General features: G+C 40.1%; 1 protein-coding gene across 1 annotated transcript in view; it reads right to left on the reverse strand.

The window, feature by feature from the left end:
- myo10l3 (myosin X, like 3) overlaps positions 1 to 24,000 on the reverse strand; it is an 80,549-nt gene that overhangs the window by 5,202 nt on the left and 51,347 nt on the right. Inside the window, exons 22-37 of the mRNA XM_058081747.2 lie at positions 17,901 to 18,007; positions 14,025 to 14,387; positions 13,906 to 13,939; positions 9,964 to 10,749; positions 9,135 to 9,258; positions 7,749 to 7,992; positions 7,553 to 7,648; positions 6,315 to 6,408; positions 6,156 to 6,211; positions 4,746 to 4,888; positions 3,151 to 3,345; positions 2,909 to 3,066; positions 2,543 to 2,666; positions 649 to 946; positions 348 to 555; positions 135 to 271 (exon numbers count right to left, since the gene is read on the reverse strand). Coding sequence (XP_057937730.2) covers positions 135 to 271; positions 348 to 555; positions 649 to 946; positions 2,543 to 2,666; positions 2,909 to 3,066; positions 3,151 to 3,345; positions 4,746 to 4,888; positions 6,156 to 6,211; positions 6,315 to 6,408; positions 7,553 to 7,648; positions 7,749 to 7,992; positions 9,135 to 9,258; positions 9,964 to 10,749; positions 13,906 to 13,939; positions 14,025 to 14,387; positions 17,901 to 18,007 — 3,167 coding nt within the window. The remainder of the gene's footprint in view (positions 1 to 134; positions 272 to 347; positions 556 to 648; positions 947 to 2,542; positions 2,667 to 2,908; positions 3,067 to 3,150; positions 3,346 to 4,745; positions 4,889 to 6,155; positions 6,212 to 6,314; positions 6,409 to 7,552; positions 7,649 to 7,748; positions 7,993 to 9,134; positions 9,259 to 9,963; positions 10,750 to 13,905; positions 13,940 to 14,024; positions 14,388 to 17,900; positions 18,008 to 24,000) is intronic.

Genomic DNA, 24,000 nt, shown 5'->3' on the forward strand with positions numbered 1-24,000 from the left:
TGGAGTTTGCATGGTCTCCCCGTGTATGTGTGGACTTTCTCCAACATTCCAAAAACATGCTAGGTTAATTAGCGACTCCAAATTGTCCATAGGTATGAATGTGAATGTGAAACAAACACAGAGAGTAACCTCACCTTTCAAACTTTGCCAGAACGTCAGCCACGAGCACCCTGCTTTCCACAGCTCTGTCAATAGTGTTGTTGTGCTCAAAAAGCGCAAACATGTTTCTGCTGTCCTCCATGGCCAAACCTCTGATCAGCTTCTCCACCACCTTCCACACAAGAAGCCCGCCATTCATAACTGAATTGTTGCTGTGCTGATTATAGTCAAGAAAAAAACGTCCCTACCTCTCCAGCAGTGGTGTGTGAGTTAATAGAGATCTTGCACGAGCCTCCTCCATGACAGTAGACTGTTGTGGTCATTTCCTGTCTTGTAAGTAGAGCTATTATTTCCTCCTGGGAGGGAACAAACTCTCTGGTTTTGGTTTTCTTTAGAGACTCGCTGATGAAATGTGCAAACATTTCAATCTCTGTGCCAGGAAATAGCTCCTTCACCCTGCCAGGAACACGCACATACATGATAAAATAAAAAAAAAATTGATGAGTTTTGACTTGATTTGGACCGATGACTTCAAGATGCGCGTCTCACCGTTTGAGGTGAAACTTGAGGTAGCGCAGGATGCCGCGGCTGGGCAGGAAGGTGCAGCTCATGCAGGTCAGAAGATGCCAGTGGGCGCGGTTGGAGGGGCTGTTGGGATGGGGGACGTGATTGGTTTGTTTGATCAGCTGACAGTAGACCTCGTCTCGCAGCGGTCTCAGGTCTTGGCAAGTCTGCAGGATTCCTTGGATGATGGGCACGGGGTCTGACACCGCCTCCATCTCTTGCAGCGAGTTGAAGATCTTCACTGCTTCGTCTTGCAGGCTGGTGTAGCCCTTCTCCTTTTGCACTGAGGGAGAGAGACGTCCACAGATTGACATATAGATTATTAATTAGGATTATTTGTTTTCATAACAATATGCAGTCCTGTTTGTCACTGTTGTTGTTATGGGAATTGTTGTTGCTGCTGTTTTTGTCTCTCGCTCTATTGTCTCGCGAGGGGTGCTGGAGCCTATCCCAGCTGTCAAAGATGGCCAAGGGTGGGGAAAGACAAAATAAGAAGCCAAAAAGTTACCACTTCCACACAAAATAGGAGGAGAACTCATTCATTCATTTTCTACCACTTCTCCTCACGAGGGTCGCGGGGGTGCTGGAGCCTATCCCAGCTGTCTTCAGGCGAGAGGCGGGGTACACTCTGGACTGGTGGCCAGCCAATCACAGGGCACATATAGACAAACAACCATTCACACTCACATTCATACCTATGGACAATTTGGAGTCGCTAATTAACCTAGCATGTTTTTGGAATGTGGGAGGAAACCGGAGTACCCGGAGAAAACCCACACATGCACGGGGAGAACATGCAAACTCCATACAAAGATGGCCAAGGGTGGGGAAAGACAAAATAAGAAGCCAAAAAGTGACCACTTCCACACAAAATAGGAGGAGAACTCATTCATTCATTCATTTTCTACCACTTATCCTCACGAGGGTCGCGGGGGTGCTGAAGCCTATCCCAGCTGTCTTCGGGCAAGAGGCGGGGTGCCAGCCAATCACAGGGCACATATAGACAAACAACCATTCACACTCACATTCATACCTATGGACAAATTGGAGTCGCTAATTAACCTAGCATGTTTTTGGAATGTGGGAGGAAACCCATGCATGCACGGGGAGAACATGCAAACTCCATACAAAAATGGCCAAGAGTGGGGAAAGACAAAATAAGAAGCCAAAAAGTGACCACTTCCACACAAAATAGGAGGAGAACTCATTCATTCATTTTCTACCACTTATCCTCACGAGGGTCGCGGGGGTGCTGGAGCCTATCCCAGCTGTCTTCTGGCGAGAGGCGGGGTGCCAGCCAATCACAGGGCACATATAGACAAACAACCATTCACACTCACATTCATACCTATGGACAAATTGGAGTCGCTAATTAACCTAGCATGTTTTTGGAATGTGGGAGGAAACCCATGCATGCACGGGGAGAACATGCAAACTCCATACAAAAATGGCCAAGAGTGGGGAAAGACAAAATAAGAAGCCAAAAAGTGACCACTTCCACACATAATAGGAGGAGAACTCATTCATTCATTCATTCATTCATTTTCTACCACTTATCCTCACGAGGGTCGCGGGGGTGCTGGAGCCTATCCCAGCTGTCTTCTGGCGAGAGGCGGGGTGCCAGCCAATCACAGGGCACATATAGACAAACAACCATTCACACTCACATTCATACCTATGGACAATTTGGAGTCGCTAATTAACCTAGCATGTTTAGGGTTGGAATCGAACCCCGGTCCCCTAGCTGTGAGATCTGCGCGCTAACCACTCGACCGCCGTGCCGCCCAACCCCCAAACATATTCAATAATTTTGTTACATTTTTTACGTTTTTCGCGTCGGAGAAGCGTCAAAAGTGAAACTCCATTGCCACAAACTCACAGTGGATGCTGACGTCTCCGTAAGGAAGAGGAAGAAGAGGTGAGTGCAAAGGATGCTGAGTGTATCTCAGGATGGGGTTCCTCCAGTACGTCTGCTCCACTGCCTCCACATTCAAGCTGCTCTCCTTCAAGACGATAAAACCTACGACTCAGTCAATGCTCATGACTTACTACGACTAAGTCACTGCAGTACACACATATAGTGAGTACCTCACTTTACAAGAGATAGTGTCCTTGGCATAGACTGAAAAGAGTTGGTGCAAGCATGATATTAATACTTAAATATGAGGTAGTGAAAATTAAAACTATGAACATGAAATCATTGAATTGAATGCTCGTTATTTAGTACGGCACCAAAAAAACTAACCTTGATATCCCTTATGAGTTGCTGCGTTGGTGTTTCAATCGGAACTTTGCTGTCAATGGCTCCCTGGATGGCATTCGTCCACCGCATGGCTTCGTTCAACATTTTGGTGTACAGGCGGTATGAGTGTTTACGCCCGTGGATGATGATATTCCAGTAACCTGTAAAGAGCAACAACATTTTCAGTGTGCCCGAACAACAACGACTTGGATGATTCATTGACGTCGTTTAGACATTGAACTAACCAGTATCCTTGAAGACCTTTTCATCAGGTTGAACCACAGAGCACAGGCTATTGAGTACCAGCGTTCCCAGTTTGGAAGCGCTACGCTCAGATGACTTGTAGTAGTCCAAAGAGTTTGTGGTGAGAACAAACCAACGTTTCTTCAGCTTCAGAGATGTGCTTTTCACCCCAGACTTCATCTCTTTATGTAGCCAGCCTGGAGAGGAGGAAAACATTGTGTTATATTTCCATGTGTTCATTATTGTTTTTTTTTTTTTTTTACATTTTTTCTTCTTTATTTCGAACAGAGACCCCACTCTTCCAGACCCATGTCTCGCCTACCCTTGTTCTCTTATTTAGTGTAAGTGGGGATAGCAGTGACAGTGGTTAAAGCAGTAATAGACTTGTCAACAAAACTAAATCCAATCACTAACCAAGCCTACCAAAAAGGAAAAAAACATTGTAATTGCTTGACCATTATTATTACCCTTCACTATAATTTCCAAATATTTTAAATTTATACTTATATTTAAATAGTTTTATATTTAGACATTGTTTCATTTCTGCCTCCAAATCATCCCACAGTCGTACCCCATTAATTGTAGGGCTAAAACTTTTTTTAAAATGTTGTTCTATGTTTTAGTTTCTTGAAATTTAGCTCCTCGCGTAAATCATAACCACCAGTACGTTCATGAAATGTAATTTCTGTAATGGATATGGTAATATATTATGCCTAGCTTTGAATAAAACCTGTACTGTTTGGAATTCTACTATGTCATGAAACTTCAGAATCTTTGAATTTAAAAATAATGTGTTTGTATGTTCCAAAAATCCAACTTTATGGATGATTTGAACTGCTCTTTTTTACGTACTCACTACAAATGAATGATCATCTAAAACTGTAAAAGTGTCAAGCAATCTGCTATTATTATTTATTATTTTATATTCATATTAAAATATTTTATATTTAAATATTTTATATTTAGATTTATTATTATTATTATTATTATTATTATTATTATTATTATTATTATTATGCTTGTGTCCCTTTTTTCAGGAGCACTTTGTAAACAACATACCACATCAAATAACAAAATCGATAAAACCAAGGTCAAAAGGTTGGCTCAAGCCATGATGCTAGTTTGTATGTTGAGTTTAAATGAAATACTTTGGAAAGAACGGACGGGCCGTCGTATTCAAACACTTGGCGGGCTGGATGTGGCCCCCGGACCGTAGTTTGCCCACCCCTGATCTAAAATGATGGCTGAACAGATGGATTCGGTGTCACGGTGTAGCCTTTAGCCTAGTCATCTAGACTAGACTAGACTTACAGTACAATTAGCCATCAGGGAACACAACTATGGTGCATTCAAGAACCACCAAGTAACGTGTTAATCTCAACACATGAGCAAAAACACAATATCAGTGAAGCATAAAGACATAAAAATGTCTAAATTGGGAGTTTTCTAACAGTGTATGCTGTACATTTTACTGCAAGTATCACCTATGTGTACTATGTGTAAATCATTACAAAACAGATGCCTATGTATGGAGGACCAAATATCTGTACTTTTATGGGGTCGTGAATATGTATGGAGATCTTTTATGATGGCTGACCTCTGACCAAAAACTCCTGTCCATCCCCCTTGGAGTCTCCTTTGGATTTCTGCAGCAAGCCGATCCAGTGGTGCATCTCCTCAGGTGTGTCCGTGTTGCAGTGGATCACCCGGTTGGCGGTGATGATCACAAAAGAGTTTGGTCTACAAGCGGTGGCACATCGCATACATTATCACATAGTATAATACTATACTGTAATATCATTTTATACTGTAAAAGCTTCGACTTATTCATCAGCATTGATTGTGTAATATATGTGTCAATGAATGACAATGTGGTCAAAAAGAGCTCACTTTCTCATGCACTCCAAGTCATTATTAAAGTTGAAAAATTAAGTGTGTGTGTGTGTATGTGAGTGACATGAAGAAAAGCTCTGACTCGACTTGCTAGCTTGCTAATGGCTGTCGCTTGTGTCCCTGCAGTGATCCCATAGTCTGTATAGTACAGTTGAGCAAGGTGGCGTAAACAAAGAATAACAGGGGTGTAAACGTGCATATAGGGGTGTTATTTCATGTTAACAGGGCTCTAATAATGTTCATTCATTCATTCATTCATTTTCTACCGCTTATCCTCACGAGGGTCGCGGGGGTGCTGGAGCCTATCCCAGCTGTCTTCGGGGCGAGAGGCGGGGTACACCCTGGACTGGTGGCCAGCCAATCACAGGGCACATATAGACAAACAACCATTCACACTCACATTCATACCTATGGACAATTTGGAGTCGCCAATTAACCTAGCATGTTTTTGGAATGTGGGAGGAAACCGGAGTACCCGGAGAAAACCCACGCATGCACGGGGAGAACATGCAAACTCCATACAAAGATGGCCAAGGGTGGGGAAAGACAAAATAAGAAGCTAAAAAGTTACCACTTCCACACAAAATAGGAGGAGAACTTATTCATTCATTCATTTTCTACCACTTATCCTCACGAGGGTTGCTGGGGTGCTGGAGCCAATCCCAGCTCTCTTTGGGCAAGAGGCGGGGTACACCCTGTACTGGTGGCCAGCCAATCACAGGGCACGTATAGACAAACAACCATTCACACTCACATTCATACCTATGGACAATTTGGAGTCGACAATTAACCTAGCATGTTTTTGGAATGTGGGAGGAAACCGGAGTACATGGAGAAAACCCACACATGCATGAGGAAAACATGCAAACTCCACACAGAGATGACCGAAGGGTGGGATCGAACTCAAGTCGCCTAGCTGTGAGGTCTGCACGCTAACCACTTGACCTCCGTGCAGCCCCCAATCAGAGCAGTCTTATCTTATCTCTAAATGGATTTGTGCAAATACAGGCCAGCTACTTGATAACCTTCCCTGTCCCTTGGCAACAATAAGAGGAAAAATAGAGTGTGTTTACTATTATTAATCTATACAGGACATTTGCTGCTGCTCTCTCACCTGTCAGGGTTGTCTGATGCACAAACCGAATCAATCAAGCCCACGTCTAACGTACCCTGGACACAGAGAAGTCAATGCAGTTCAAGTCAAACGAATCAACACAGTACAAAAAAGCTGCAATTCGAGCAGAGCAGAGAAAGGGACTTGAACACCACTAACCACTGCATTCTTCGGGTTGGCCTGTTCATGGTGCATCTCCATGAGTTCCTCTGGGCTGGCACTGTGGACACGACTCAGCACACTGAACCAACCGCTGGATGGGGCCACAGGGAGTTGGGGAAAGTAAACCAAAGGGAGGCAAAGGTCAGCCATTATGAAGTTCCATTAGCAACCACCAGAGGGACAACATTTCCATACATGTACACCTCTATGTACATATGTGCAATACTTTGTTTTTTATATTCAGTATAGTTACTCCAGACTATTAAGTATTAAGGCTCTTAATGCAATATATTGAGTTCTATGTGAAGTATTTCTATAATGCCTCATATTAACTCACTAGCAAGATCTCAGTGTATAGACTTGTCATGTATTTCATCTCGTTTCATATTATCTGCATACTGTATTTGTATATAACTGTAAAACTGTTGATTTTGTTAATACAGTAAAGTCTCGTTATATCGATATCGGTTAAAACAAATTACTACTTATTACGATACTATTTTCATTTCCCGGCAAATTTCTAGTCTTTTATGATATAATTAGCTCCGTTAGTACGATACACGGTTATTATGATAATCCGGTTACTAGGATGCCCTTTTCATCTCCCGCCAGCCAATTTGGTCTGCTTATATCGATACAAAAGCAGCTTAAATCAATCTTTGCTCAAGGATTTCAATACCAAAAAAGAACACGGCGAACGGCTGCTTCCAGTCAACTTTATTTTTCACACTTCCACCACCAGAGTGCAGCACACACAGCGGAAAACACCCGTCCCTCGCGCCTACCCCTCCGGGTGGCAACACCTTCCCTATCGATAGTTCCGGGGTGAATTATGTTCCGGGGTGAATTATGTCCCGGTAACCGGTAATCACTACAGCGTAAGTTTATTTTTATTTACTGTAGTACAAAATGTATTGTAGTACAAAAGCATGCTAGATACGCAATCCATGAACTCAAGAAAAATTACATGCCATATCAAAGATCCGCCCACTTTTAATGCAGTTCGGCGCAGGATCGGATATATGGATAGTCCCGTTATATCGGTATTTTTTCCGACTCCCGAGAATATCGATATAATGTGACTTTACTGTACTTGGGTTGTTTATATTGTCTATTTTTCTATATTGTGTATTTTGTACTGCTTAACTGATTCTGTACTCTTGCTGCTGTGCAATGCAATGCATGTTTCATCTTATCTTACATTAATTCAAGCAGGAAGTAAGGACAATGTCTACCTGGCATCTTCTGGGGATTCTGCGTAGATGTGGTAAGTCCTCTCCCCGGTTACAATATTGAGTGCATTTTCCTTCTCATGATTGTCTACAATCTCCCTGTTAAAAAAAAAACACAGTAAAATAACAACCAGGTTCTGTTTGTGTTCAATACAACGTGATTTATCAAATAATAACACTTAAGATAAAAATAGCTTACGTGGCCGTGCAGATGTCAATCGTCCCTTTGAGCTTCTCCTCGCTGTCATTGTCAAAGTACATCAGTTTGGATTCCCTCAGGACGAACCAGCGCATCTTCCAATTGCGTCGGGACAAAGTGGACATTCCTCCACCTTTCTTGTAAAGCCAGCCGGACTTCAGGGAGTCCTGTTTGGCCCGGAACCACATGAAGGTCTCGTCTTTTAGTACGCACCAGCGCCGACGCCAGGGTATCATGAGTCCACCTGAAAAGAGATTAATATTGGAGTATTCTGAATAGAAACAGGATGCAGTGTTCATTTCCACTTGTGTAAGGTACTTCTTAGATTATTTTAATATATCCTTATATTACAAAGTCCTTAATAAAAAATTAATGGTAATAAAGATTATTTGCTGACTTGCTAACAACCCTTCAGACACTTTTTTTCCTGTATCATCACCGTGTGTATCATTCCACGTCACTGGTGTGTGTGAGTGACATGAAGAAAAGCTCTGACTCGACTTGCTAGCTTGCTAATGGCTGTTGCTTGTGTCCCTGCAGTGATCCCATAGTCCGTGTACAGTTGAGCAAGGTGGCGTAAACAAAGAATAATAGGGGTGTAAATATGCATATAGGGGTGTTATTTCATGTTAACAGGGCTCTAATAATGTTCATTCATTCATTCATTCATTTTCTACCGCTTATCCTCACGAGGGTCGCGGGGGGTGCTGGAGCCTATCCCAGCTGTCTTCGGGCGAGAGGCGGAGTACACACATATAGACAAACAACCATTCACACTCACATTCATACCTATGGACAATTTGGAGTCGCTAATTAACCTAGCATGTTTTTGGAATGTGGGAGGAAACCAGAGTACCCAGAAGAAAACCCACGCATGCACAGGGAGAACATGCAAACTCCATACAAAGATGGCCAAGAGTGGGGAAAGACAAAATAAGAAGCCAAAAAGTTACCACTTCCACACAAAATAGGAGGAGAACTCATTCATTCATTCATTTTCTACCACTTATCCTCACGAGGGTCGCGGTGGTGCTGGAGCCTATCCCAGCTGTCTTCGGGCGTAAGGTGGAGTACACCCTGGACTGGTGGCCAGCCAATCACAGAGCACATATAGACAAACAACCATTCACACTCACATTCATACCTATGGGCAATTTGGAGTCGGAAATTAACCGAGCATGTTTTTGGAATGTGGGAGGAAACCGGAGTACCCGGAGAAAACCCACGCATGCACAGGGAGAACATGCAAACTCCACACAGAGATGGCCGAGGGTGGAATCGAACCCCCAGATTGTATATTGTCATAATCAGGTTTTCTATGCTGTAACTACGGAATGTTCCATTTATTAATATTGTGGGGAAAAGAGGTTTTTGTGAACTACTAACTCTTCATGTAGAGATAGCCATGGAAGTAAGGAGGCCCGCTGCCATTCAGTAGATTCATCCTCCCGTTGGAAACCTCCTCATCCGTGTCCACGTAGCCGTCGTTGTCCTCGTCACTGTCGATGAACTGAAACAAAGACGCAACCGCTTGAGGGTGACGCGTGCCTTTTTGACACGAGAAACTGTGAATGGAATTGAGCACCTGCAAGTTCCGTGCTAAAAATAACTTGTTCTTCCCACTCTGGCACAAAAGACACTCGCAAACATACACTCCTCCTTCATTTGGGTCTTTTCATTTCAAGTTAAGGTGTGGAAATTCAAATTGTTATGTTGCTTTGACATAGTATCGGGAATGGGCATTTCATTGAGGATCAATTAATCCATTAATAATGACATGCAATTTGACTTTTTTGTTGACGTTTTGTTGTGCTTTGCTGCTTTCAGTCTGCAAAGTACAGATAAATAAATATTATAAATTCTATTCCAAAGCATTTTGAATATAGTTGATAGGGAGAGATTTACAATTTATGAGAGGTACGTCACAAAAAAAAAAAAAAAAAACAAAAAAAAAACCTTAAACCATATTAGGAAAGCAGGAAGTGAACAAATGTAACAGTTACTGATTGTAAAAGTACCAGATGGAGGGGCAGGATTTAATAAGCTTTGCTTCTTCCTACTCCTTTCGGACATGTGGAACTGGGAACTGATTATGTGATGCATGCAATTGTAATCTGATGCATGTTCAAATGAAATTAAACCATTACCATTACCATTACCATTACTATTACCATTACCAATACATTATCTTGTATAACTTCAGTGTTATTCTTACCGAGTCTGAGCTGCCCCTGAAGGAGTCCAGGCTGTTGTGGGTGCAGGAGGATTTCCGCAGCATCTCCTCATCAGTGATGTGACCATCATTAATGCTCGCACCTGAGCTCCCGTGAGCTTCCTCAAACTCCTCTTGATCGTAGTCCGACTCCGCATCAGGCGGGTTGGAACAACACGGATCCTGACTTACGGGCTCAAAGTCTGAGCCGCATCGCCGTTTGTCTCCATTGGTGATGACAGGAGGAGCAGGGTCAGGGAGTCGGGAGTCGGGGAGATGATTCAGTCGGTTTGGGGGAGATGAAGACGAAGAGGAGGCCAAAGGAGCGCGGACAAGGAGACCTTCCGCGAAGGCAGCCGGAGGAGGGGGCACACTTTGGAATACTTCCTTATCCAAGGGGACTGCGGCTGGTGGGGGTAAGTCAGGTAAAGGAACGCACTCATCCTCAGCATGGAAACCCTCGTCTACCTCCTCCTCAGCAAGAGGAGCGGTCGATTCAGTCGGGTCGTGGAGATTCTCCTCACTTGACAGCGATGGCTCTAAACCGCCAAAGTCCAAAAGTTCCAGGAACTCTGTCGCCACACGGGAGGCCTCCTTCTCCAGCCGATAAATCTCAGCTTCCCTCATCTGTCGTAACTCCTCCCGGGAGATCTCCCCGAGGAGAGACACGCCGTCTTCCTGCTGCTTCTGCAGACGTTCGATTTCTCTTTCCAACCGCAGGATCTCCTCCATCTGACGGCTCTCTTCGTCGGTCGTGTAGTTATAGGACGCAGTCTGAACCAGTTCCTTCTGTTGACGAGCCAATCACAGACCACATTAAGAGACATGCATCTGGCTGTGGTAATATTATATTCATGAAAGTCTATTCTAATGTCACAAATACTTAATATATATATATATATATATATTTATATAATCCAAACTTTGGTTTTTGTACTCTACAGCTTTTATAGGACACGCACCAGCAAATACAAATAGACCGTGTAGACATTGAAAGAGCAAAGGAAAATTAATTTCTGGGGATCACAATAGATGAAAATATGATCTGGAAACCTCATATTACAAATATACAACATAAGGTGGCTGGAAATATTTCAATATTGAACAAAGCAAAATTTGTTCTCAATCAGAAATCACTCCACACTCTTTATTGCTCTCTGGTTCTACCATATCTTACTTATTGTGTGGAAATATGGGCTAATAACTATAAAAGCAATCTTCACTCGCTAAATGTACTGCAAAAAAGGCCAGTAAGGATAATTCATAATGCCGCCTACAGAGAACATACTAACTCCTTATTTCTAAAATCACAAATACTTCAACTTGCTGATATAGTTCATCTTCAAACAGCTAAAATAATGCATAAGGCTAAAAATAATAACCAATTTGCTAAAAATGTCATCCAATACTTCTCTACAAGAGAGGAGAAATATGATCTCAGGGAAGAAGTACATTTGAAACACTTCTATGCTAGGACTACGTTAAAAAGCCATAGCATTTCAGTATGTGGAATCGAACTATGGAATGGATTGAGTAACACCCTCAACCAATGCACAACGATGAGCCAATTGACAGTTATTGTATGTTCATATCACCTCGTACTTCGGTATGTGATTTAAAAAAAAAACTATATTAGGAAAGCAGGAAGTGAACAAATGTAACAGTTACTGATTGTAAAAGTACCAGTACTCCGGTTTCCTCCCACATTCCAAAAACATGCTAGGTTAATTGGCGACTCCAAATTGTCTATAGGTATGAATGTGAGTGTGAATGGTTGTTTGTCTATATGTGCCCTGTGATTGGCTGGCCTCTCGCCCGAAGACAGCTGGGATACGCAACCCTTGTGAGGATAAGCGGTAGACAATGAATGAATGAAGGTTATTGCATATCAAATTTAATAACTATATTAGGAAAGCAGGAAGTGAACAAATGTAACAGTTACTGATAAGAAAAGTACCAGATGGAGGGGTAGGATTTAATAAGCTTTGCTTCTTCCTACTCCTTTTGGACATGTGGAACTGTGAACTGATTATGTGATGCATTCAATTGTAATCTGATGCATGTTCAAATGAAATCAAACCATTACCATTACCAAGAGACTTGGGATCACTGCAGCAAAGGTGAGACTATGGAGTATGTCACCACCAGTAGGTTTAGAACCCCCATATAGTCATCATCTTGGCACGCTCTGAACCCCAGCTGCCCTGATTAAAAGTAGTTACTGACTTTGCCAGTGGAAAAGAATCAATAGTAAGCAGAGCTGTGTTGACTCCAGAAGGTACCGCGCAATGGAAAAGGGGCATTAAAGTAGGCTACATTCCAGGAAAATAATACTTTTTAAATTACAGTTGTCACTTCTAATGGGGCTGCACTTAACTGCTCAGATGATATATAGTTTATGTGAATGAATATAAAACTCAACTCAATATAATGACTCTCAACAGAATTGGGTCACGTCACATGTTGGAATGGTTTGTGTTTGCTAGGCAGAATGACTTTTGGTTTTCATTTTCTCTGTGTGGAGTTTGCATGTTCTCCCCGTGCATGCGTGGGTTTTCTCCGGGTACTCCGGTTTCCTCCCACATTCCAAAAACATGCTAGGTTAATTAGCGACTCCAAATTGTCCATAGGTATGAATGTGAGTGTGAATGGTTGTTTGTCTATATGTGCCCTGTGATTGGCTGGCCACCAGTCAAGGGGTTTACCCCGCCTCTCGCTTGAAGACAGCTGGGATAGGCTCCAGCACCCCCCGTGACCCTTGTGAGGATAAGTGGTAGAAAATGAATGAATTAATGAGTTCTCCTCCTATTTTGTGTGGAAGTGGTAACTTTTTGGCTTCTTATTTTGTCTTTCCCCACCCATGGCCATGTTTGTATGGAGTTTGCTTGTGTTCCTTGTGCATGCATGGGTTTTCTCCGGGTACTCCGGTTTCCTCCCACATTCCAAAAACATGCTAGGTTAATTAGCGACTCCAAATTGTCCATAGGTATGAATGTGAGTGTGAATGGTTGTTTGTCTATATGTGCCCTGTGATTGACTGGCCACCAGTCCAGGGTGTACCCGGAAGGTGATTTTATGGATCCTTATTGCAAATCACATTTCTTAACTATATTAGGAAAGCAGGAAGTGAACAAATGTAACAGTTAAAAGCAATCTTCACTCGCTAAATGTACTGCAAAAAAAGGCCAGTAAGGATAATTCATAATGATGCCGCCTACAGAGAACATACTAACTCTATTTTTATTAAAAATAAAAATAAAATTAAAAATAAAATTAAAAATAAAAATAAAAATAAAAATAAAAATAAAAATAAAAATAAAAATAAAAATAAAAATAAAAATAAAAATAAAAATAAAAATAAAAATAAAAATAAAAATAAAAATAAAAATAAAAATAAAAATAAAAACAAAAATAAAAATATCACCTTGTACTTCAGTACGTTATAAAAAAATTATATAAAAAAACTTAAACTTAAACTATATTAAGAAAGCAGGAAGTGAACAAATGTTACTGATTGTAAAAGTACCTGATGGAGGGGTAGGATTTAATAAGCTTTGCTTCTTCCTACTCCTTTTGGACATGTGGAACTGTGAACTGATTATGTGATGCATTCAATTGTAATCTGATGCATGTTCAAATGTAATAAAACCATAACCAAATCATAACCATAACATAAAGGGGTGCCGCTAGGAATTCTAGGCCCCATAAATAAAAAATCACTCTACAAAGGGGTGGGGTGTCAGTTTGTTGTTAATTAATTACTATGAATTAATCATACATGTTTCTATTTATTTATGAAGAGTTTCCAAAGTCTTTTGACTGCCAGGGAGCCCCAAAAAATAGGTAAATAGTAATGAAATTAGGGTCAGTATCGTCCGATTTCACTCATGTATGATCGAATGATATCAGCGTCATTATCATGATGCTCCAATGGAGTGGACTCACCTTTTGACAAGCTCCATTCACCACCAGTGAGTTCCTGAGAACATAATGCAAGACCAGTGGGTATGGGAAACAAACAAGCGTGACTTTATCATAGCCACTTCCTGGTTCTTTATGTTTACCTTTTAATGTCGCCATTTGCAGCCTTTTGACACTCAACTGTCTCCTTCACCAGCCTCAGCTCCTCTTCCGCCCTCCTCTTCAGCTCCTCATTTAGCAGTCTTTGTCTCTCCTCCTCTTCCTCACGCTTTCTTCTCTCCTCCTCCATCCTCCTCTCTTCTTCTATACGCCGCCTCTCCTCCTCCTCTTTCCTGCGTTTCTCCTCCCTGAGCTGCCGACAGAGCGATCGGGCCACCTGACCTCTGTGGTGCTTCTGCAGAACGACGGATGCCAAGCGCAGTCGCAGGAAGCTTCGCCTCCAAAAGTGAGCGCGGTAGTTCTTCTGGATGGTGACGATGCTGGCCAGAGCCCTCTTGTACTGCTTCCTGATTGGGAAACATTGCGTGTCACCACAAAACATTAGTTGCGACGTCGCCGCATTGGGTCGTTTCGCGCTCCCCGCCGGCAAGCCTGTGTTTAAATAAACAAGAGCTGGTAGCGTACGAACAGCGCGGTGTTGACAGTCTGCTGAGCGTGCGGTTGTGTGGGCTTTTGTGTTTCGCCTTGTAACTGAGCTCCGTCACCCGCACACGCACACACACACACACAACACACGCATACAGTGTAAACATGTAGCATACATGACCCCATGAGGCCCACACACATTGCTGTGACCATTTGACCCTGAGCTTGGCCCCGTCTCCGCCATAATCACTCCACAGGCGGTGACTCATCTCAGGATGGAGCTCTTGTTACATATAATAACACAAAGACTGCACTTGTGGCTTTAGGGAACTTTTCAGGCCTTTAGTGAACTCCAAAGAGGACACAAGAGTCCGGTAACTATCAGCTGCTCTATCGACAAAAGCATTTCATTAGTTTTGCCTAGGAAATCTAGAGTTTTGTAATTTCCGACCGTCTTTGAATGCAACACGAGTCCCAACTATATGTGTGTGTGGCTGCATGCAGAGAGAAAAGTTGAGCTTGCTGATATTATTTTATGTGGTTTGCGCATTTTGTTTTTGCATTAAAGACCACCTCATCATCATCCTTATGTTGGGTCTCAAACACGCGGCCCGCGGGCCAAATGTGGCCCGCAGGACACTAGTCTGAGGCCCCCGCCTTGATATGAAAGTTTAATGTTAGTGCGGCCCGCGCAAGTTTGATATGGATGCTGTATGGTATCATGTACCCAGAAAAAATTATTACCTTTGATTAATGTTCATGTTAAAGGTTAAATAACTGTTAATAGTTATCCTCCCTATCCGTGTGGAAGTGGTAAGTTTGATATGGATGCTGTATGGTATCATGTACCCAGAAAAAATTATTACCTTTGATTAATGTTCATGTTAAAGGTTAAATAACTGTTAATAGTTATCCTCCCTATCCGTGTGGAAGTGGTAAGTTTTTGGCTATTTAAGTTGAAAGGAAATAACTTGAAGGCTACCGTTTAGGTCGCTAGCTCTCTAGTTTGTGAGTTAGCATGTGTCTCAAGACCCTGCAGTTGCGCAATATGTTGTAAATAAAAAAAAAGTATAAATGTGACTATAGTCGTGTTTTGTCATGTCTACAGGGCTCTAATAATGCTTTGTTCATTTTAATCTGAAAAAAATAATTTGTCTACCCACCAACTATATGTGGTTTCTTAAGTTTTTATTATTTGCCTTTTTATTATTATTATTATTATATTTATTTATTTATTACTGATTGATTGATTTTCTTTATGCTTAATTTGTTTATTTATTTTTCATCTTATTTTGTGCAGAAAAATAAAAATTAAGATATTTGAGAACAGTGGAATGTTTTATCAGAGCTTTTCTTGTAGAAAATCGGAACCAAAGCAATGAAAAAGTTTGTATATTTTTCTGTTTTTAATAAATGCGTTTTTTTTTTTTTTTTGGAAAACCTGATGCGGCCCAGCCTTGCCCAGACCCTAGCTCCAGTGGCCCCCAGGTAAATTGAGTTTGAGACCCCTGCCGTAAAGTAAGAACCACTTGTGTATGATACAGTATATTCTTATATACTCATAAAAGAATCTCCGTCATCTTGGGTCAAATTCCATCCCCTAAATGACACACTTTTGACACTCGCCCCACAGAGTGAACACAGCGATGCTTCTAAGCTACTACTCCCAGAATTTTCGGCGTAAAAAGAATGGAATTTGAACCTCAACCCAACTGAACAATTGCGCGGTCAACTTGGTCAGCATGCTCGAAGGACCAGCAAAACCACGTTGGGTGACTTGCAATGACTCACGGTTGAGAAGTTGAAGGTCATCCCACAGCGGCGTGTGACCAGCCCGCCACCTCCTGACTGTTGTTGTTGTTGCGGTGTATGGTTCTTCCACGCCCACGGTTTATTTGTTTGTTTCTTGTTACTGATCAGGCTTTAATTGTCCAATCCCAATTCAAAAGTTTATACAAAAAGTTTGGCGTGGCGAGCGAAGATTTGGCGTATTTTACATAGGTGCAACGCACATGCTCAGTAGTCGATGGGCATTTAAACTGGAAAATAAACTGTAACCTGTAACCACAATGAGTGAATAAATTGTGTTCCATGGTACTTGTTCTATTCTTAATTAAACATAATTAAACACTGTCAATGAAATATGAGCAAAGGCAGGATTTTTAATTAAATGCAGCTCATGTCGTAACATTATACCTTGGATTGGATCTACAATAGATTGCATGCCGACGGGAGTGAGATTTATCGACTGCAAATATGCGCAAATATTGTACATATGAAGAGCTTGCAACCAAAAGGCGCTAAATCCAATTTTCACTCAGTTGCATGTTTTTCATGAGTTTAATAGACCTCTGTCATGTGTATCCAAATCACATATTTTGGTCTTGAAATCATTTTTAAAAATATGGAAAAAAAGTGATATGAAATTTATGCTTTCAACCAAAAGGCGCTATTTCCATTTCAGATTTCAACCAAAAGGAGCTAAATCCCTTTCTTTATTCTTTATTCTGATTGGCCCAAGTTTCCCGTCTATTGATAATCTGACCAATCAGAGAGAAGAATACAATTGGCACTGCACATACAGAAAGCCAGTATCAGTGCGCATTCTGTTTTGTTTGTGTACATGAAGTACATGTATGATAGTTACAGTATGTTATGCAATTCAGGAGAACACAAATTTTTACAGTATTCTGTAACATGGGAGTTTTTTTTACGCCATAAAAGTCTCTACCTTGACACCTCCAACTCTCATGAGAAACATTATTTTACTTGTACTAAAAAACATACAATGTAAAGTTTGTAATGAGATGATTTTTGACACTGTCACCTTCACGGTGCAGTCAAATATGAGCACTGCTTTTAATAACATTTTTATTAATTTAATTAATAATAATTATTTTGTATTGTATGTTGAGAATGGCTTCTGTGTTGTAATTATTTTATTAGCATAGCACATTAAAGCACCTTACATTCTTTTACAACAATGCCATTGAAGAAGTTAAAGGTGACTTCAAATTCATTTCAGCCAAAAGGCGCTAAATCCGAAAAAAAATAATAAAAAAATAAAAAATAAAATACATGGTGTGTGCAGGTTTTTTATAGCATGCATTTTTATGACCTATATTGATAGCTCTTTCATTTGCAATATAGACTTGATGACCAAATACATTGAAATGTGCGTAGTTAAAAATCATTGATTTTCTCGAAATCAGTCAAAATGGATTTAGCGCCTTTTGGTTGCAAGGTCTTCATATAATTCAACGTAAAGTCCTGCTCCAAACTTTTGCATCGCAGTAATAACTGCAGCAGCACATGCACAAACGTGCCCAAAGGCATGCACATAACCCCCCCCCCTCCCTTATATATATATATATATACACACACACATTTCTAGTACAAAACAAACACTGACAACTGTCACTCAGTGCACTCACCTTGCCACATAACTGAGGATGTGGGCGCGGATCACCATGCCAGCCTTGTGCCGCACCTCCTCCCTCTCCTTCTCCAGCCTTTGCTCCAGGGCCTCCTTCAGGAACACCTGCGGGATGAGCAGCGCCACAGCCAAACCCCAACAAGAGGGGTGGGGACAAACAGTACGGGTTAGTTCCTTTTTTTTCCTTAATAAGGCTGAGCCCACAGGGATGAGACAGCCCCTTGTGTTGCTTTGTTGGCAGTGCCCTCTGCAGAGGAAGCTGCGCTGAAGCTAGCAGGCTGGCTGCCCTCCTCCCTCAGTAGAGCACAGTAGAGCTGGGGGCAAAACTGGCACCGGGACTGGGGAGCTGCTGCATAGGACGCTGCTGCTGCTGCTGCACAGCTTCATTGTGTTCAGTTCCTGAACATTTCCCTGCTGCTGCGACCGACCGACCGACCGATGTGCACAGGCAGCAAGGGAAGGGGAGGGATGGAGGGATGAGGGGGAGGGATGGTGGCGGGTGTCCAGAAAAGTAAGCCACACCCCTACTTGCTCTTGTGAAGCAAAGAATAAGCGTTAACTGTTTGTGGGCACACTTGGCGAGTTGGTACTGCAACCTGGGAAGTAGCAACACTATGTTGTGGAATATAATTAAGTTTTTTTTTTAATTAAAAATTAAGTCATTTTTGGGGCCTAATGTTGAGTTTATGCAAAAACAAGTCAATTAATAACAAAACTTTATGGAGGGGGGTGGTCTACTGTATGTCAATGGTCAAAGTAAAAGCAACACTAAATAAATTGTCAGATTTTCTACACGGTGGTTGAATGGTTAGCGCGCAGATCTCACGGCTAGCGGACCAGGGTTCAAATTCCACCCTCGGCCATTTGTGTGCTTTGTGTGGCTTGACTTCCAAAATAAGAATAAGAACATTTTACCCAGATAGTTACCATAAACACTCAAATCCAGGCCTCCTTTCAATTAGTTACTAAACAACCAACTGGAGTTTTATAATTACGACACTGGCATTGGCAGCTGTGGCTGTAGGCAACCTACCTCCTGATTTAGTTTTTATTAACTCCACAAGTTTCAAGTGGTTAGTAAGTTCAATTCCACCCTCGGCAATCTCTGTGTGGAGTTTGCATGTTCTCCCCGTGCATGCGTGGGTTTTCCGGTTTCCTCCCACATTCCAAAAAAAACATGCTAATTTTGTATCGCTAGCCACTCATGGGAAGGTTCACTACTGTTGCATGTTTTTGACATTTGCTAATAATGGCTCTCACTGTGTTTTGCCGGAGTCCCAAAGCTTTCGAAATGGCTTTATAACCATTTCATGGCGGATCGCTCTGAATTATTCTCAGTTAAGTTATGTTTCAATGGTAATGGTAATGGTTTAATTTCATTTGAACATTTCATTTTAACCCAAAATTAAAAATTAAAAATTAAAAATTAAAAATTAAAAATTAAAAATTAAAAATTAAAAATTAAAAATTAAAAATTAAAAATTAAAAATTAAAAATTAAAAATTAAAAATTAAAAATTAAAAATTAAAAATTAAAAATTAAAAATTAAATCCTACAATCAGTAACATTTGTTCACTTCCTGCTTTCCTAATATAGTTTTAAGTTTTATTCAAGTTTTATTTATTTATTATTTTTTTCTTTTTTCACGTACTGAAGTACGAGGTGATACAGTATGAGCATCCAATGACATAATGTGTACCATAGTAAATGTCAATATAGTGATATGTATAGCACATCATGACTGGTTCAAGACTCTTCATCCAATGGCGGCGCATTTTTTTTCACACAGGGCCATGTTGGTTTGTATTTTTTTCCTCCTTTCATAATAAACTGAATTCATAATAATACAATAATACAATAATAATAAAATATATTCCACCTTGTACAACCTATGGAAGTGTAATGCTGTGATGTTGATCTAAATGGTTAGGCCTTGGCGTTCATCTATAAAAGTCAAGTAAGACTCTGAGGGCGGTTTGAAGTTGTCGCTTGTGTTTTGTATCCCAGATGTAAGGATCCCACAGCTGCCCTTTCTGTGCATGTGTATGAGGAGGTAAAGGAAGCTCCCACTCCGTCCACATCCTTCCCTCGTCTGTGCACAAACGGCTCACCAACACACAAAAACACGCCGCACACACCTAATCCATACAAAGTCAAGCCCCTAATTCAGCGTGCACACTTCCTCCGCAACACAATCAGCAAGCGTATAATTACACATAGATTGTTCCTCCAAAGGAAATGTAGCTCACTCTGTCTCTCCTGGTCCTCGAGCGTTTCCCCCCACCCTCAAAACATGACCACGCGTTTCCCAAAACTACAGTGGAGTAGTCATCAGTCAAAGGTCAAACTCGGGAGGTGTTACATTTTTTTTTTATCTTGAAAATGATATTTCAGTGAGAAAAATTAACTCCAAATATGTGTACCATGTGCTTAACATATAGAGAGACATGTGTATGTGAGTGGTTATATACATTCATTAAGAAGCTGGATGTGGTTGGCATCAAACACACCATATGTTGTACTGCTGTGTGTCATCCAGATGGTCCTGGCCGACAAATAGCCTAAAAAATATGAAAGAATTATAGATACAGTATGTTGTCATATATATATATAGAAGCAGGTTTTGTTCTCTGGAATCAAACCTTCCTCTTGTGTTAGCTGTTGAGTTGAGTGTGCATGGTGTGTTGCACAGAGACTCGGAAATAGTTAAAACAAAGCGTATGAACATTAATGATGAATAATGTGTTTTACACAACATGACTTTCTGGTATCATCTCTTATGTTAACGGGTCCCATGTATTAAATCAGATATAAAATACACTAAAAACAATAAGTTACCATCAAATGTACTTCTCATGTCTTGGTTATCTTCTTAGGCTTCCTCATCCATCCATAAAAATGTTGGTTTTAATACTTTTGGTGTGGGCATATAGGCCTTTTTTTGTCACTATACACATACTATAAATCAATTTGTTTAATTTATTTTCTCATTTTAGTATTAATCACTAAAGAAACATCTATGGCAGGGGTCTCAAACATGCGGCCCGCGGGCCAAATGTGGCCCGCAGGACACTAGTTTGAGGCCCCCCGCCTTGATATGAAAGTTTAATGTTAGTGCATCCCGCGCAAGTTTGATATGGATGCTGTATGGTATCATGTACCCAGAAAAAATGATTACCTTTGATTAATGTTCATGTTAAAGGTTAAATAACTGTTAATAGTTATCCTCCCTATCCGTGTGGAAGTGGTAAGTTTTTGGCTATTTAAGTTTAAAGGAAATAACTTGAAGGCTACCGTTTAAGTCGCTAGCTCTCTAGTTTGCGAGTTAGCATGTGTCTCAAGACCCTGCAGTTGCGCAATATGTTGTAAATAAAAAGAGTACAAATGTGACTATAGTCGTGTTTTGTCATGTCTATAAAAAAAAGATTAAAAAAAGATAAAGAATTATCTCTCAGAAAATACTTAGCAAAATATGTATAAATCAGGGGTCTCAAACACACGGCCCGCGGGCCACATGTGGCCCGCAGGACACTAGTTTGAGGTCCCCGCCTTGATAGGAAAGTTTAATGTTAGTGCGGCCCGCGCAAGTTTGATATGGATGCTGTATGGTATCATGTACCCAGAAAAAATTATTACGTTTGATTAATGTTCATGTTAAAGGTTAAATAACTGTTAATAGTTATCCTCCCTATCCGTGTGGAAGTGGTAAGTTTGATATGGATGCTGTATGGTATCATGTACCCAGAAAAAATGATTACGTTTGATTCATGTTCATGTTAAAGGTTAAATAACTGTTAATAGTTATCCTCCCTATCCGTGTGGAAGTGGTAAGTTTTTGGCTATTTAAGTTTAAAGGAAATAACTTGAAGGCTACCGTTTAGGTCGCTAGCTCTCTAGTTTGCGAGTTAGCATGTGTCTCAAGACCCTGCAGTTGCGCAATATGTTGTAAATAAAAAGAGTATAAATGTGACTATAGTCGTGTTTTGTCATGTCTACAGGGCTCTAATAATGCTTTGTTCATTTTAAATTGAAAAAAAATAATTTGTCTACCCACCAACTATATGTGGTTTAAGTTTTTATTATTTGCCGTTTTATTATTATTATTATATTCATTTATTTATTACTGATTGATTGATTTTCTTTATTCTTGATTTGTTTATTTATTTTTCATCTTATTTTGTGTAGAAAAATAAAAATGAAGATATTTGAGAACAGTGGAATGTTTTATCAGAGCTTTTATTGTAGAAAATCGGAACCAAAGCACTGAAAAAGTTTGTATATTTTTCTGTTTTTAATAAATGCATTTTTTTGTTTTTTTTTTTGAAAACCTAGCCCTAGCCCCAGTGGCCCCCGGGTAAATTGAGTTTGAGACCCCTGCTTTATAATCATATTATCATAACCGGGTCAAAACCGACCCTAACAATACAGTGGTCATAATTTCAACCAGACCATTTTAAAATGTAGTAAAAATTATTCTTTTGGTTTTATTTAGTTGAAATAGAGTTTCCTGACAAAGTCAAAAAGCCTTGATGCAATAAAAAAAATGTGATGTGATTCTTTTTATGCATTAAAATGTAAAACGGGTCGATGCCGACGCTAACACAAAAGGACGGTTATAAGGTTAATCATTCTTTGAAAAAAGCCGTGAAGAAGAGAACCCTTTCCGTGTAGAGGTTAATGATTGAAACCAGGAGAGACTAGTGCACAAAAAAGGTGTTCCCTGAAAGGCTCATTGCTTCCAAAACCAGCCGGTTTAATAATTATTTGTTCGACGCACCCTCCTGCAAAAACCAGGCCACCCGTTTCAGGATTATTTACAGTAATCGGCGCTAACTCTGGGTTGAACCGTGTACTTCCAGTAAATTGGAACTGTCCGCCATGAATACATTCAGTGGTTGTCAACAAGGGAGCAGCACATCTGACCACATCTTCACAGTAAATTCTTTAGGACCTGAGTCAGACCGAGGGGCGTCCAAACTGTGACACGCATTAGCAGCCTGGGAAACTTTACAAAAAAAAAAACAAAAAGTGTGAAACATAATCTGACATTTCTCCAGATATTCATCCTCGCCACAGAAATACTACATTTTACACCAGAAACACTCGGCTTGGCCACAGAAAGGAAAACCAAATAAACACAATACTTTGCCACAGAAACACTATATTTGTCCACAAAAAGTACTACAATAGGCAATATATGCAGTACACTATATTTTACCATGGAAGAGCTATACTTGGTTACAGAACAGAAACCCCTATTATCAATATAAGAATCTATATTGCCAAAAAAACTCTATATTAAGTTACAGGAACTTATATCTGGATACAGAAACACTAAAATTAGACGCACTTTTTACCACATAACATTATATTGGATCACAGAAAAAAATATACTATATTTTGCACACTACAGGCATACTATATATTGCCATAGAAAACCCTATAATGTGCCACAGAAATACTACATTAAACTACGTAGAAAAAACATTAAATTAGTCCACAGAGGGATTATATAATAAAAAAAAGGTCAGTAAGGATAATTCATAATGATGCCGCCTAAAATAATAAAAATAAAAATAAAAATAAAAATAAAAATAAAAATAAAAATAAAAATAAAAATAAAAATAAAAATAAAAATAAAAATAAAAATAAAAATAAAAATAAAAATAAAAATAAAAATAAAAATAAAAATAAAATAAATAAATAAATAAATAAATAAATAAATAAATAAATAAATAAAATAAAAAAACTGTATTAGGAAAGCAGGAAGTGAACAAATGTAACAGTTACTGATTGTAAAAGTACCAGATGGAGGGGTAGGATTTAATAAGCTTTGCTTCTTCCTACTCCTTTTGGACATGTAGAACTGTGAACTGATTATGTGATGCATTCAATTGTAATCTAACCATTACCATGACCATTATATGATTTGGTTTTCTTCCAAAATTTTTACCAAAGTCTTGCCTCTCTTTTCAAATACTGCCTTGGTTATCATACACATGTAACATGTATACATGTAACAGCTCATATGTTTGCCCGGTACTGCATCGTTTCGTGAAATATAATTCCCAAACAAAGTAATAACGCTAATTTTAAAA

Source organism: Doryrhamphus excisus, linkage group LG12 (genome assembly GCF_037039965.1).
Source record: "Doryrhamphus excisus strain RoL-2023G ecotype Guam linkage group LG12, RoL_Dexc_Guam_v1.1, whole genome shotgun sequence".
NCBI classification, from domain to species: Eukaryota; Metazoa; Chordata; class Actinopteri; order Syngnathiformes; family Syngnathidae; genus Doryrhamphus; species Doryrhamphus excisus.